General features: G+C 42.0%; 1 protein-coding gene across 2 annotated transcripts in view; it reads right to left on the bottom strand.

Annotated features, from left to right (window-relative positions):
* PPIP5K2 (diphosphoinositol pentakisphosphate kinase 2) overlaps positions 1 to 4,648 on the bottom strand; it is a 40,769-nt gene extending 36,121 nt beyond the window's left edge. Inside the window, exons 1-4 of one of the 2 annotated variants that reach the window (XM_075727230.1) lie at positions 4,274 to 4,648; positions 2,745 to 2,940; positions 1,956 to 2,046; positions 972 to 1,057 (exon numbers count right to left, since the gene is read on the bottom strand). In XM_075727230.1, the coding sequence (XP_075583345.1) occupies positions 972 to 1,057; positions 1,956 to 2,046; positions 2,745 to 2,940; positions 4,274 to 4,417 (517 nt within the window). In that variant the 5' untranslated portion in view covers positions 4,418 to 4,648. The remainder of the gene's footprint in view (positions 1 to 971; positions 1,058 to 1,955; positions 2,047 to 2,744; positions 2,941 to 4,273) is intronic. The other variant, XM_075727231.1, reaches the window with a different exon arrangement.
* Positions 4,649 to 16,850: the final 12,202 nt, after the last annotated feature.

Below are 16,850 nucleotides of genomic sequence, written 5' to 3'. Positions count from 1 at the left end.
AACTGTCTTACACTGTGTGATTGATCCACCTTGCCCAGAGGATTAGGTCCTCTGGAATCAGGGATCAGGAATTTCTTTGTTACTGGTTGGCTGCAATGCAGCAGCTTTTGACTTTTGTAGCATAAATGAGTCCTTCCCCGCCTAGATTACACAGACACTTGAATGTAAAATTGTCTATGTCTTAAGAGCTACACCACAGTAATACTTCAATTTTCTTTATTTTTTCTGATCTCTTACTCTTGTGTCTTGACCTGTCATTGCAATCTCCTATTGTTGCTGTAAGTTTTCATTTTAGTAGAAAAAGGTGTTACATTTGTTGTCAGGTATAGAGAAAATTTATTCCAATTTATATTCAGAGTATATCATCTGCAGATCTGTCTGGACTAGAATTCCCTTACATGGTTGCTTGTACTTAGAAGCAAAAGTATTCAATAGCCTGACTTGTTTCTCTCAATATTACTTTCCTAAGTAAAATTACTTATTATTGTGGGCAATGCAACATCATGCATGCTGCTCTATTTGGTGACATTTTAGAACCTCAGCTTGAGTTTGGAGGCCCTTATATTCTAGTTGTTCTATGATGGTTGTTAATAGGATCGTGACCCCCGGCTTCAGAATCATGCTTTTCAGATGCATACTCAATACTGCCTTTGGCTGAGATGGACTTAATTTTCTTCACAGCAGCTGGTATAGTGCTATGTTTCGAATTTGTGACCAAAACAGTCTTGATGTTTTAGTTATTGCTGAACAGTGCTTACACAGCCTCGACATCTTTTCTGTTTCACATACTGCCCCCACAGCCAGTAGGGGTTAATCCACAACAATACTTTGAATACTGGAGGAGAAATCAACCTCTGCACCAATTAATTAATTGTCTGGCAAGTGAAATTTAGCTTTCTGTTATGTGTGTACTGTTCTCCAGTGGAAACAAAAAGATGGCAATGGTTGATATTTTAGTCATCAGTTTTTACCTTGGGGATTGTTTGGATCACGGTTCAGAACTGCATAGCGAGGAAGTAAAATGCCTTCAGCTTTAAGAATACCGTATACTTCTCTCCTAGAAGAAAAGAACAAAAAGTTGCACAGTAAGACAGCAAACTTGTCAATATTTGTATTTTATGGCCCATGAGTAAGGGAGGAGAAGAATACACACAATTTTTTTTTAAATCACACAGGATAAGATTACATGTATAATACGCTACTTACTAATACAATGCTTTAAAGGTCACTGACAGAGCTGTACCTTTGCAGTGATCCTATTAATACTGATATAAATGTAATTTCCTACGCGAGTCCTGTCCTCTCCACTCTGGCAGTGCATAGCAATTTACACAGAACAATTCTCTTGTTGAAGGAGATTATTAATATGAAGGGCTGAAAAAGTTTATACAGGACAGCAAGTAAAGGCATCCGAAATAGCAAGTCTGCTCAGTGTTCAGAAGGCTCCAATGTTTATGTATCTTACTCACTATTGTTAATATTTGCCATGCATGATTGCAGCCCCAAAAGAAAACTCACTTTGAATAACCACATGATCTTTCAATACCAACAATTTCTGTTAAGTATCCACTGAACAGAAAAAAAGATCTTTAGTAAGTCACATGAATTCTACAATTATAGGAGGTTGTACAGTTGCTATACATAGCTATGCTATACGTAGTTTCAGAGTTTAAACTTATTGGTTTGCTAAGGTTTAGACAAATGTATCACCAAATTTCTACCTTGGTAAATCTTCAGATGTATCAATATAAGAGCAGTAAAAGAAAAAAAACACCTAAAGACATATCCCAGAAAACTATGCATACATTAATAAAACATAACATGCATTGTAATTTTATTTAGACTACTGTACAATACACTGGAACTGTTGTTATGCAATACCAACAGTCTCTGACTTAAAAGTAGTTTGCTGTTTACCCATAGGTAATTACCCATAGGTAATTAGTGTTACTTACCTGTCTTGTATGTGATACTGCATATTCAAGTCATTGATTATGAATGGATTCCTGAGTTTTGCATAGGCAACTGCTTTGTCCAGTGGAAATCCTAAAATATTTATTAACACAAATAAATTAAAACTACAAGACACAACACCAGTAAATAGTTTGGAACCTTCATATTCAAGCTTTAGAGTACAACCAGAGATATGGCTGAAATGGGAGGATGCTCCCTCAACTATAGACACACGTAACATCAGCTTAAGATGATCAGGAAACTACAGCTTAATTTCAGTATAGGCTGTCAAAAGTAGTGGTCCTGTCTCCAATTCCCTCCTCCTCACTCCACATGCCCTCCACTTCCATAGGGCCAGAACTAAGGCTTTTATTGCCTCTGCCCGAAAATACTATTTTTAACTTCAGTACACTCATCTTTTGTTCACTGCCCAGCCCCACAAAAAACCCCAGATATTAGCAGAGGTACATGAACAAGTGGCCAGAGACCCAACACTACCGTTAAGAAAGTAGCATGCCTTCACAGTTACTGGACCAAGTAAGTATTAGATCACCATTTCCACTGGCTCCACAAATCTTTACCAATGGAATAGCTTTTTTAAATACCATGTCAGACAGGACTTTCTCAAGCAATGAAAAGAGTATCATTTAAAAAGCTTGTATTTTAAAAGTCAGTTGTATTATATTAAATAAGACAAAATGACCTGCTTCCTAGGAAAAAAAAAAAAAGGCCCTCAAACTAGTTAAAAGTATTTAGATGTCAAAATATTTATGGATTATTAGAAGATTTACCTTTAGAATGAAAAGAAATGAGGCAGTCACATAAAGGCCAGTTTTCTACTGGCTCATTCAAAATAACATCCTCTTCAAATATTACCACAGTTATGTACTTAAACATGGAGAGGCGTTCAAGAATTTCTTTCATTGGTTTGGACTTAGATTTCTTAGCCATTGAACAAATCCCAACTGCAATTTGTCTTTCTGGTGGCTGAAGAGGGGGGGAGGGGGAAAGCAATTATTAAGTTTTCTCAGAACACAACAGGGTTTTATCAGCACAATACTACGCCAGATACTTTCTGTTAAAATTCATGTACTACCTTTAATTTGGTTTTTAATCAGGTAAATTACTAGCAGGTAACAAAATTAGTAGTCACAAAGCTTCTCATCTTATCACCTAATATTACAAGTGAATTATGAAGAGGAAAACTAGTAAACCAGAAAATACTATTCTAGACTTCTGAGCTATTTTGTGCATAGACAGTTTCACTTTTTTTCTGTATACTCTATATTTGCTTTCATGTTATAAGCCTTTAAAAATTTCTTTCCCCCAGTGGTATTCCTAAGAGCAACAGCCAACCTACTCCTCTGTTTAAAAAGAGAAAAAAAAACCCAAACATAAACCCAGAGCAATCCTTTATTTCAACTTACTGTTCTTTTAAAACATAGCCCATTACCTTCCCTTGCTAAAATACACTGACTGAATTGAGCTGTCTGAGCTGCTAATTTTGCACTACTTCTCTGCATTTCCAAGTTACTTTTAATCATGGTGAAGTGTTTTATTAACACTTCCTTGCATTTTGAATTTTTTAGACATGCTTGCAATCAGTGAAAATTTAATCTGACTATTCCCTAAAGTGAAATGTTACAGACTAAAATAACAGCAAAATACAGCTAAAAAAATGACATGACAACTCCTGCATAATAAAATCAGGAGTTTGTCATAAACAAACTAGAAGTTGATAAGCACAGTGCTAAAACATAATTCAGAACACTCGGCAAAGATAACAAACTAAGGTGTAATTTAAGATTGATTTAGCATGCACTTTCTATACACCAAGACCAGGAAAAAGAATGAAAACGTGTCAGATCTTAATGAAAACAACAGTAAGATGAAAAAAGAAATGCTGAGTCTGTTCAAACTGAAAAATCAAAAGCCAACTCTGCATCAGTTCACAACACACACAAAAGAAAACATCTCAATCATTTTTTGCTACTAATTATCCAACTAAATAACATGAAGGCTTATGCCATCAAGTTCATTCCCAGAATCCAAATCAAGTCTGCAAAGCTGGCACATCAACCTCAGGTGCCCTGAAACTCTGTATTAGGGTCAAGCACATCTACTTCAAAGTTCAAGCTGTACTACTTCTCAAGTGTGCTGTGTTTCCAAATATAACTGACAGAACATTATCTGAATATGAACAATTTCCCAATTCAGAACACCTTTTCAGTATTAGACTTTTGTGATCTAATGCCATTTCAAAGTAAAATAATGCCAGAGAACGTACAGACTAGTACACACATGCCCTTACAGTACATACAGAGTCATACTCTTCCTCCTCTTCTTCCCCATGGTCATAGAAGTGTTCGTAATCTGTAGATCTGGCTGAATCCAGTAATTCTTCTCCATCTTCTCCACCCACAAAGAATCTGGGAGGATCATTCTCTGTTGCGCTAACAGACATGGTTACAAGATTTACACAGATCTATGTAGAAACTGCAGCCACACTGGCAGCTGAGATACTGGGCATGTTTCCCGCTGACTTGGGAACACAAAAGTCCCCTCCCTGCTGTTTGACGTTGCTTGTGTGGTGTTGCCACTGTTATGACGTTGTCTGCCAGACGCTGTTTAACTGGTATCATCTGCTCATTGTTGATTTGAGTTGCTGCTCCAAGAAACCCCACAATAGGCTACTGCTTCCCTGAGATAATACAACTTTTTAACCTAAAAGAAATATCCAAACAAACAATAAAAAGAAAAAACACACTTGATAAAGGCACATAAAAATAAACACGTCTCATTTACAAAAAGCATTTTGAGATTTACATACCTCTACGCAAAGCATCAGAAATAAAACCATGCACACGACACACAGCCTACAACTTTACATGTATGTTTAGAGCAGGGGGAATAATTTCAAGATATTTTCAAAGTAGTGATGCATACATTTTAAAAATAGACAATATAACTCACAAAAGTAAAAACTGTCAAATGCTTTTTTTTCCTAACTTAATAAGGGTAAAGTACAGAGTATATCTTTTATACGAAAAACAAAACAACAAAAATCTTCTCCAATATTTGCGATGTTTAACTCACTATCCCTGTCATCAGCTGTTTTTTCCCCAGAAGTTTCCAGATCAAATGGCAACAGCAAACAGACTAAAATGATAATGAAAACTATCAAGCCTCCATTAGGACTATTCTTAAATAGAAACCTATTCTTTCAAAAACTGAGTCTTCAGTGTGAAAGCAGAATGTATGTGCCAGCTTGATGTTTGCTTATTTCCAACAAAGCTTTATTTTCACACTGAAAAATATGTATTTACAGAGATGTACACTAGCACTACATTCTGTCAAAAGTACTTGTAAGCACTAATGTACTAGTGAAGTGAACACATATTGTACCCTTTTAACCAGTCATGTGAAAATAAAATTTTGGCCAAATAACTTGTATACAGGGAGAGAGAGACTCAGAGCTCAGTCTGTTGTTTTAACTAGGTAACTGTTCTTGCTGCAAGTTGTGCATGGCTTTATACCATTAACTATAATTCATTATTACTACTTAGAAAATTAATAAGCAGTTACTTGTTTAAAACCTCATCTATCAAACACTTTAGGTTAAGTTGTTTATTAGTCAGATCATTACGTAAGTGCCATTCAACAATGATGTCTCAGCAGAACTGAATTTGTCTTTAAACATCTGTCAAAATTACTTTGGCTGTTCTATGAACAAAGTGAAGCAATAGTAAATTCCCAGTGGTGATCAACCATTCAGCTTCCTGTGAAAGAGGGTGGTAAACAGAGAAAAAGTTACCCAGAAAGCATCTGTCCTAAATGAGAGAGCAATAGGTTAAGTGTGGGTAAACAATACAGCTGTTTGAGATCCAGAAGCTGAAGCTGAGGTCCAAACAACAAATCCTGGGGTGACAGCAGGGGATTAAAAAGATTCATTTCTTAAATGTATTTATTATTTATCTGCTCTCCTTCAATTCCACTAATGAAAAATTACTTTCCCTTACAATGTGAAACGGTACCCATTTGTCCTTCAAGCAACAACAACAAAATGAAATTTAGACACCTAATTCGTCTTGCTCCCACAAGAGGTAGAAATCAGGTATTGAGATAAATCGATCCTCTTTATAAAAGAGTGAAGAAAGCAAGCTTTCCAAATCCTATTTCTAGCAAGCTTCAGAAAGGCAGAGGTTATTGCCAACATACACTGGCAACTAATACAGACTTTTGAAATGGTATTAAAGACAAAAAGGACCCAAAAAAACTGGTAAAGCCTGAAAATGAAGTTTAACAGTCCCTCTTGCATCAGCTTCCCCTCCCACCACCCAAATTCTGCAAACTGGAAACAAGTGTCTTAACAGCTTTTTAAAACGTAACGTTTTCTCATAAAGAAGGAAAAGCAGCCACTTGAAGCAGATAAGCAAGAGGTCATCAAAAGAGGTTTTTTTAAGCTTTCTTTCCCCTACCGATTCCTGTAGTGCACGGTAGAGCAGCAGAAGTTGTGAAATTTGTGTGCAATTAATGACTAGTTATTTTATGAGGATCTCTGGCACTACCTGAGTCTCTCTAACCCAAAGTGACTACTTCTCAAAGCAAGTACAAACCATACAAAAAAAAGACTGAAGGGAAAGCACAGCATATTTGTCTACAAATGACACAAAGGTATAACCTGACAAACTTAATTCCTTAACAAATCTATCTGAAACTTAGTGTTTTGCTAACGTCCTAACTCAAGAATCTGGAGAATGTTGGTGTTACTGGTGGCAGGTAGACCTGTCAAGTGGAGCTTCACTTGTGGAAAACAGACTTTGAACAGTCACATAGTCTGTTTGGAGTTAACCGATTATTTTCTGCAAGATTTACTACATTGTTCATCCATCTGAAGGTGGATGAATTACTAGATTGCCAGTCCATGCCATCATCACTGGGCTCCAGAGTTTTCAGCCAGTTTGTAAAAGTAAGACCAAAGACATATGATCAAGAAAAGATACCGACACTTTTCAGGCTTGTAAACTACTGCATGAATTCCATACAAATTGGCATTCTAACTGCTGACGTTTACCAGCTTATCTCCCAGACAGTAGATGCTGTAAGCTCCTGTCACTAGCATAAATTTTGAGTCAGGATATAATGAATAAATTATTTACTTTTTAGAATAAATGGTTTAAGAGGTGGGAATTAGAATTCTTCCCCTCCAAATGCTTTGGCTGCTGTAAAAATTGAGGAATCCCCTTCTTTCTTGTGGTGTGTGAAATAAAAACAGTCCAAGAAAAGAGACATGAAAAGAGAAATATGAGAGTAAGTGACTGCAACTACAGTGAACAACTTACGCAAGTCTCCTAAAAACATCTACAGCTATCTGACTGTCCTGGTTTTGGCTGGGATAGAGTTAATTTTCTTCCTAGTATCTGGCATAGTGCTGTGTTTTGGATTTAGTATGAGAATAATGCTGATAACACACTGGTGTTTTAGTTGTTGCTAATGCTTATGTTGCTAATGCTTAGTTGTTGCTTATGCTAGTCAAGGACTTTTCAGCTTCCCATGCTCTGCCAGGTGCACAAGAAACTGGGAGGGGGCACAGCCAGGACAGCTGACCCAAACTGGCTAAAGGGGTATTCCATACCATGTGATGTCATGCTCAGTATATAAACTGGGGGGGGGGGGGGGGGGGGGGGGTTGACCAGGGGGCAGTGATTGCTGCTTGGGGACTGTCTAGGTGTTGGTCAGTGGGTGGTGAGCGGTTGCCTCACTTGTTTTTGGCTCCCTGCCCCCCCCCCCCCCATTTTTTGTTTCTCTCTCTCATTGTTCTCCTTTTCATTACAATTTTTATTATTATTTAATTTCAATTATTAAACTGTTCTTATCTCAACCCATGAGTTTTCTTCCTTCTGCCCTTCTGATTCTCTCCCCCATCCCACCGCAGGGGGAGGGTGAATGAGCAGCTGTGTGGTGCTTGGTTGCCAACAGGGGCTAAACTATGACAAGGACGTCAAAAATGCAGGAAGACCGTGCTTGGATAAAACCTGTACACCAAGGAGAAATAATAAATGGCAGAGCAAGAATACAGAGCTGTCTTCTTGCCCCAGAAGTACTGTCAGTGTCGATGGGAGAAACTTCCAACACACGGTGCCTTATGCAGAATGCCATCTTGCTGCCCCTGGAGCAGGGAAGAGGCCTCCCAGTACCATTTTTCTGTATTAAGAAGTGACCAGCAGCAGCAATATAGGGGCACAGATGCTATATGTTAGATCTTCTCATACTTGGTGTATGAGCATAAGCCTCACCAGACAATGAAGACTAGAAGATTACATGCATGCCTCAACCATGGAAGATTGCAATGTAAGCAGGACAAAACCCAAAGCTTCGGGTTGGAATATACACTGACCCACTTCCAAAGAGATAGCATCAAGAATATCCAAGCAGCAATCTCCTACTGTGCAACAATCTCCTACCGTGCAATGACCTTTCCAGGTAAAATTAATTAAACTACGTTCCCTTCAAACCTCAGCTGTTACACAAGGCTTCTGTTTTACAGCTTACAGATAAAAAAATCTCTGCTAATTTTGAAAAACCATTATTTAACTAACAGTGCTGTTTCTTAAAAGGACTTCTTACCAAATGTATGGCCTGTTCATTCCACATGTCCTAAAATTTCCTATTTATGACCACCCCATGATACGTCTTGGCCAAAAAAAAAGGAAAAAAAAAAAAAAGAAAATGTTTAAAGAAAACAATAAATCTGCTCATTTTACATTCCTACGTTAAAATAAGCTCATCTCAGTTTTTCCCTAATAAGTTAGATGACCCTAAAGTAGTGCACTGCAAAGGGGAAGTAAAAATCTTTAAGTTTAACTGCTATTATTATCACTTACTAGTGGAAGGCATATGAAATATTCTAACTATATAAAATGACACATAGACAAACTTAACATACAAATAGGGCTGCATTTGAACCACAGAGTTTGGTAGCCTGCTAAGCACTCCAAGTCCAGTGTTCACTCCAGCGGCACACTACAGACTTTTTTTCTAACAGAACATTTGTCCACTTCCACAAGCATATACTAAAAGAATTCCACAAGAATAAGCCAAAACATAGTCCTCATTAAGTGTTAACAGATACTCCCACAAACTGTTTTCCTGTCCCCATTTCACATATTTCAGCAGCTCAGGAATCCAGCTGTAGTGTTTCCAATATTTACTTAGACCATAAAGATTAGTATTCCAGTAACTGTCAGCAACAAATCAGCTCAATGCAGCAGCAGTGGTCTGAACAGTCATATAAAAGAGGCTCAAAGTTTTAACTATTTTAACTATGTTACAAATACTAATAAAAACATATACAACTCCTGTATAAACAGAAGCATTTCGCCAGGTTTTCTTTTGTGTCACCTATCAGAACAACAAATACACACTGCCTCTACTGCACTCTAATGGAAACTAATGGAACAAAACTACAGTAAAAATGCTTCTCATCCATTATCTCAAGAAAAAAAACCCAACACATTATACATTAAATAGCTATAAAACATTTCTAAATCAGAAACCACTCAGGAAAACAACTTTTGGAAATGCCATTATAACAAAATAACTACAAAACACTTTGTGACATTTACATTGTGGAATTTAACAAACAGGTAGCTCTACAAGAAGCGTTAAGTGGTGCTCATCTATTACATAATTCTATACATATATATCCATAGCAAAACAGCCCACTCCCCTGTACCCTCTCCCTCTACTGCTCCTCTTAAAGTTTTGGTTCTTACGGCTGTAGGCATATTCAAACTGCGTCCATTACCAGCTTCCTCCAATTCAAATTACGTAGTTAAAACCCAAATTATTTTAATAGCAATTTTTCAGGTAGTCTCAGTGAGATGACAGAACCTTTCAACATCTTCCTGCTAGAACTGCTATATATAACATTTTCATTAACAGTACATTTAACAGCAAACATGTTTGCCTCGCTCCTGCTGAGGCATTTTACCTGTTTTAAAATTCCAATTCTGCAACCTGATTTATGGTGTAACAAACCACCAAAGACAGATAGTTTGTTAGGTTGCTGGTGGAGCAGAAATTATGGGGAGGAGGCATGGGGGAAGCAGAAGGGAGATGGGAAGAAGAAAGAACTGGCGGAGTCTGAACTCTGAGAGAGCTGACAGCAGTGACTGTGATCCCGAGTGCTCTGCATGGATGTGTAACACCTTTCTACAGATGATTCAAAGAAACTTGGTCATACTTCAGATCTAAATGTGAGACTGTAGAATGTGAGACTACTAACAAGGCCCGTCCTCAAGAACAGCATTTCCTCATGTCCAGCAGATGACCAGGAAGAGAAAGGAGACAGGACAGGCAGAAGGCAGAAAAGAAGGAAAGGATGCCAAGACACAGTAGCTGCTGAAGACAACAACACTGTGAGCAAACCATACATGACTTATTGATTGCTGTACCTTCCACAGCAAAAGACACCTATCCTCTCCAATTTACTTAAATATTCAATGTCTACTGTGTCACGTAGCCAGTAATACAAAACATTAATATTTACACACAGACGTTGTTCTGTTCTACCACACATCCTGTGAGGTCATGAGTAGCAGCTGTCAGCCCATTTCTGAGAGAGACTAAATCTAAAAAAAGATGTAGAGCAGCTCTATCCCAATATCCCTCAACCACAAAGAATACTGCACAAGAAAAAAAAAAAACAAACCCAAACCCAAAGCAAATGAAACAATAATCACAGAAAATACAAAGGGGTATAAAGGTTTCCAATAATTACTGGAATTTACAAGGTCCAGTGGTGTAACAGGCTGATTATGAAACATGAAACTGAGAAAAGCCTTTAGCTCTCCTCATCAAATACAAATTTCAACAACAGCCTTAAGAAGTTTATCACCATCTTCTGTAACTCAGCTCTGCTCAATAACACGAGGCAAGGAATTGTGCTTATATACAACAGAACAGACAAGAAATAGGTTAAAAAAGGCAACAAAGGAAAAAGATGCAATTATAAAGGCTACACAACACAGCGTTACAGGAACTAAGTCACCTGCTATGATCGTGCATTAAACCAACATCAAGCTCTAGATTTCACAATACGCTGACATCTTCCTCCATCATACATAACCTACACATTAATACAAGCTTTTCCAAAGTTTCTTTGCCATTCTGTGAGTATTTTCACAGGAAACCAGATGCAATATTTAGTGTGTTCTCCCCCCCCAAATCAAGATAGGTAATCTGCAAAGTATCAGAAGGCAGGGCAGATCACTGTACATTCACCTCTCCACTGGCAGGCAGTGTGGCATGGACAAAAAGTGGTAGACACCCATGCAGGGATTCAATAAAACAAGCCTTCTCCCTCCCTCTAGTCCATTCAAAAGCAGTTGACTTTATCCGTTCCAACCAGGAGGCTGCAACCCACTCACTCTCCTCCCAGACTCTCCCAGGACTCCACCACGCCTTGTTCGACTGCACTCCAGCACAGGTATAGCCATACCTTTCCTACCTTCCTCTCCCCACAGAAAGAACCCTGCACCTTTTTGTCCCGTCTAGACTCCCGGTCCAATGTGTCACCACTACTAGCTCTACCTGCCAATCCCTGTCTTCTCCATTACAGGCAATGGGGCAGGGCAGTCTCCAATCAGGAAGTGAACATGGTAAGAATCTCCCAAAAGAGAAGATGAAGAGTAGCCTTTATTTGTTGCTTTTAGCCAGCAACATTGTGCCTACATGCCAAGCACAGCTCTCAGACTGTCAGATGAACAGCCATAATCTATGCTAAATGACAACTGTGAACACGCTCAGTTCTTTTTGTTTGCAGGAACACTGCAAGTACTTTGTACAGTTTTCCAAAAGCATTACTATCTAGTATTTTATGCATTACTCCACCAGCAAAATTATAGTAGCTCCCATTCTAAAACAGACTGCTCACCTTCCAGTTTCACTCTACTGAGACCTGAAGAAATACTCTGAAGAATGAAGAGGAGCCATGAGTCTTTCTTGCCAGGTAAGTGCTTGTATTGGGTTTACATGGCAAGGCTTTGGTAGTGGGGCAGCTGCAGGGGTGGCTTCTCTGAAAAGACACCAGAAGTTGCCCCCATGTCGGACAGAGCCAGTTTTAGCTAGCTTCAAGATGGACCTGCTGCTGCCAAAGCTGAGCCCATCAGCAACACTGGTGGTGCCTCTGCAATAATGTATTTAAGATAGGGTAAAAAACACTGCACAGAAGCTGGGAGAGAGGAGTGAGATGATGTGAGAGAAACAGCACTGCAGACACCAAGGTCAGTGAAGGACGAGGGGGAGGAGGTGCTCCAGGCACCAGAGATTCCTCTGCAGCCCGTGGAGAAGATCATGGTGAAACAGATTGTCCCCCTGCAGCCCCACAGAGGAGCAGATATCTACTTGCAGCCCATGGAGGATCCCACGCCAGAGCAGGTGGATGTGCCCTGAAGAAAGCTGCAGCCTGCGGAGAGCCTGCACTGGAGCTCCTAGCAGGAGCTGCGGCCCCTGGTGAGGACCCCATGCTGGAGCAGGTTTTCCAGCACGACCTGTGACCCTGTGGGGGACCCATGCTGGAGTAGTCTGTTCCTAAAGGACTGTCCCCATGCTGAACAGGGGAAGAGCAGGAGGAGTAAGGAGTAGCAGAGTCTTATGAACTGACCACTATCCCCATTCCCCAACCCCCTGTGCTCCTTGGGGGGATGAGACAGTAGAGTTGGGAGTGAAGCTTGAGCCTGAGAAGAAAGGAGGGGTGGGGGGAAGGTGTTTGTAGGTTTTTTCATATTTCTCACTATCCTACTCTGTTCAATTGGCAATAAATTAAATTAATTTCCCCAAATCGATTCTGTTTTGCCTGTGATGGTAGTTGGTGAGTGATCTCCTTGTCCTTATCTTGACTGTTAAGATTTTTGTCATATTTTCTCCCCCTGCCCTGTTGACAGAAGAGAAGTGATAGAGCAGCTTAGTAAGTACCTGGTGGCCAGCCACAGTCAACCCACTACAGCAGGCTCCAAATGTGTTTCCTGGGCAAAAAACTGTTGTACTGTTACCTGCACTCTATCTTCAGCAGTGAAGTGTATGTACAGGCAGTGAAGTATATGTACCTGCACTTTTTTCAGCTTGGTGGTTAGGACATTTTTCTGATAAACACAAAACAGGGACTTGAAACCACTGAGACAGAAGGAAACAGAAACAGTATTTGTCCTGTTCCATTCAACTGTTCTAACCATTAGGCTACCATAATCCAATTTCACTTTCCCCATATGCCACTAGTTTTCTTTAAGGATGGCCACTGGGTTTCTTTTTACAGGAGAGGGCTCACTGCTCTGGATTCCAAGCAGAAGGCAGGTACCTAATGTGCAAAATCTTACCAGTGAGACATCTACGGTCTCAGGCAACAGGAGTCCAGAAATACCCATCTTACTGGCATTTCCTACTGGAAACAGCTCTCATCAGTGTTACCTACAGGGGCACTAACACTTCGTGAAATGCTAATATAGCTAGACTGGCCAACTAACTGCAGTTGCCTAAATCTCCTGGGGACCTGAATTATTTTCCAAGACCTGTGCCACCTAAATGTTTGTGCCTAAAGTAGGATTTCAATCTGACCCTCCATATTACAGTAGCTTGGCCCAGGGGACTAAAAACTTAAAAGAGTTGTAGCGTGCCATGTGAAGCAGGATTCTGTTAAGAAGCCAGCATTGCAGCTTGTAGGTTGTTGATGAATGAGATTTCTAGTCTTAAAGCACAACTGTTAGAGTTTTCAAACAGTAATTACCTGGCTGATTTCCCCATGTTTGCTTTCTTTCCTAGTAATTATACAGTTAGTTAAGCAAAATATTTCCAGTCACTTGGAATTACCAAATTTAAATAACCTTTCAATGCAAGTATCTTAATCTTTCCTTGCCAAATTCTTTGCTCACAGAACTTACTTTTCCCCAACATCTCACCAGCAGAAATGTGGCTTTTCAGCACATGTAATGACATCTGCTAAAACTCGAGTTTTAGCCCCAAACACTGCACTATGACAGGGCATCTTTCAACTCTTTAGCAGTCGTAGAGTATAAACTGCAAAATGAACCATTACCATCCTTCAACATAAGTGTCAGAACAGCCTTAAAAGTCTAGAAAAACCTGTCTGGTAACTATCACTGTCTTCTCTTCAAGATAGAAAGGCACTATTTTCTCAAACTGGCAAACACCACTATAAACTGACATCTGGCATGTGTTACAAGTGTCTCCTGCACAGCCACAGAACAGATAACCTTCACATTCATTAACCTCCAAGCTCCCTTCTAAATCAAACCTTGTCAAACACATCACATGAAGACATTTATATTTGTGGCAAGCTTGAATGTTTCAAGAAAGGCTGGCTTCCGAACTTTTAGAGATCGCACTCAAAGATGTCAAAACAGCTTCTCCATATTCTCACAAAGAACTTGTTACTTCAGCTTTGTAGAGATGAGAAAGTTTTTGCAAAAAATTCTGTACCAAAGTTCATTAGGCTCAGCCTCTGGAGGCCTGATCCATTCTAACCACAACTGCCAGAAGGATGAAACTTTCTTCCACAGAAAGAATCATTCAACCAAGACAAGCCAACCAGTATAAAAATTCATATTTCTCACTTGTTGAGCCCTAAAAGGCATATTACACCAGTCAGATCTTTATACCAGAAACAGTTCTACAGAGCAAGAACAGTTTTGTTATTGGTTGAATCAAAACTTGCTGAAAGTGGTAGGTTTAGCTGTCTGCCATCATTTACAATCATGCATGTTTTTACCAAAACAAAGGAAGATTCTATGGGAATTTTGATACCCCAGGCAAAAAAAAAAAAAAAGTTTGGCTTGCTACTAGAATACAAAAATGATGCAGAAGGGATGCAGAAAAGATGGAAATGGAGCAGCTTAAATAGATGAAGGGAAACAACACTTAGAAAGATGCAACATAATGCAGAAATACTGTAACAAACAACTATAATGAGTAGCTTTTCAGGTTAGGGCACTAGATACATGTGGTTTGGATGAGAAAGGAAACCACTTATTTCACTGTGGCTGTGATACTGATCTCCCCCAGTCTTCCTGCTTGTGTGAGCAGAGTGGCTAGCTACAAAATCAACTACTACAGAACAACAATAAAAGTGCCAAAAAACCAATGTAGTCAAAGCTTACCAATACTCAGTAAGTCCCCAGGTTCCAGAAAACACCACTAGAACAAAGAGAAACGTTACACAGGCCACTCTATCTATACATGTCTCCCATCTCAGTTCCTGGCAGGTTATTTTCTGGTTACTACATGTAACTGATTCTCAGCTCTGGGACTGCTGCTGCTTTTCTTTCCTAGCTTGATTACAATGTAGATAGCAATCTGCCTTGCCCCAAGCAATTTTGTACTGAATTTATCATAAGTTTTTTGGGATGTTAACACAGTGCCCCAAATCCAGTAATTCAAGAGATGTCATATCCCTCCCCCACCCCCTCCATTTAGGAATACTGCCTTTTACCCCATGTACTGCTTTGTACTGAAAAGCTGCCTTTCTGACAGCACTGCACGCTGCAAACGCACGTCGCTACTATTTCAGTAAAACTGTTTCTGAGAACAGAATAAACCACAAAATGAGGCAAAAGGCTAGATGCGCTTATTGGGCATGCCCACCCTATTTTACCGATGATTGCAGCTTACTGAACAGCACATTTTAAGTCTGCGCGAAAAACAGAGCACTAGAAGGGTTTGGCCCATCCTGCCATCCGGTACTGGGACCAGATCCGACCAAGCGACTCCCACCGCAGCAGTAAGCTGACCCGACTCCGCTTCTCATGGCACCTCCCGCTCGCTGCGAAGCCGGTCAGAGCCGCGGCTGCCGCCCTTCCGCCGCGGCCGCGCCCGCCGCGCCGCCGACACCACCCGGGGGAGCCCAGGCGACAGCCCGCGGCGCGGCCGGCCCCGGGCGCCGACCCTCCGCCCGCTACCACGGCAGCTGCGGCAGCGCGGCGGGAACTGGCGCCGGCTCTTCCAGCGGGGAGAAGGAGCGCCGGGCACGCAAGACAGCGGCAGCCGCCGCCGGTCCCTAGGCCGCAGCCTGAGGGGGCCACCCGCCCCGCCCCGCCCCGGCCGGCCGGGGATCCGCCACCGCCCCCCGTGCACAAGGCGGGGTGCGGCCGGCGGGGTCGGTCCAGCCGGCATCCTCCGCAGCGCCGGGCCGGCCGGGGGATGGCGGAGGGGAAGGGGGGAGGCCGCGAGCGGCACTGGGGAGAAACCGCCTCACCTGCGCGTGGCGCCGCCGCGCGTGGGCGCCCCCGCGTCCCATTGAGGAGGCGCCGCCGCCGCCGGCCACCACGCGGGCCGCCCCGCCCCGCCCCCCCCCCCCCCCCGCGGCGGCCCGCCCCCACCCTCCCTCCCGCCACTTCCGGGGGCGCCACATAAGTCTCGGGGCGCCAGGGCCGCGGTTGCCGTTAGCCGGCTGGGAAGACGCCAAGTTGGTGGGCTGTGGCCGCTGGGATAGGTCCTGCCGATACCTCTGCTGGAGCAGGTGCGTGCCCAGAGGCCCGGCGGCTCTCCGTGGCGCCCGACGTGCCAACGACCTCGCCGCAGAGCCGGCAGGAGGGGGTGGGGATCGACGGCGGGGAGGGAGAGGAAGGAAAAAGATCGCGTCGACGTCGCTTCGCGCATGCGTGAGGCTTGCGCGCTAACCTGCGCGCGGCTACGGCCGACTCGGGACTACCGCTCCCAGCGTGCCCTCCGTGGGCAGGGGTGTTCCGGTCGGCCGCTCCGGGCCGGCGCGTTGCATGCTGGGGGCCGTAGTCTTGGTGGCGGGCGGGAACAGGGCTGGGGTGCGGCCTTGGTGCTGTGGCGTCGCCGCACCGGAGGATGCTGAGGGCGGGCGGGAGGGACTCCTT

Source organism: Pelecanus crispus, chromosome Z (assembly GCF_030463565.1).
Source record: "Pelecanus crispus isolate bPelCri1 chromosome Z, bPelCri1.pri, whole genome shotgun sequence".
Lineage (NCBI taxonomy): Eukaryota > Metazoa > Chordata > Aves > Pelecaniformes > Pelecanidae > Pelecanus > Pelecanus crispus.
Note: the sequence above shows the minus strand (reverse complement) of the source record. Positions and strands in the feature narration are given on the sequence as shown.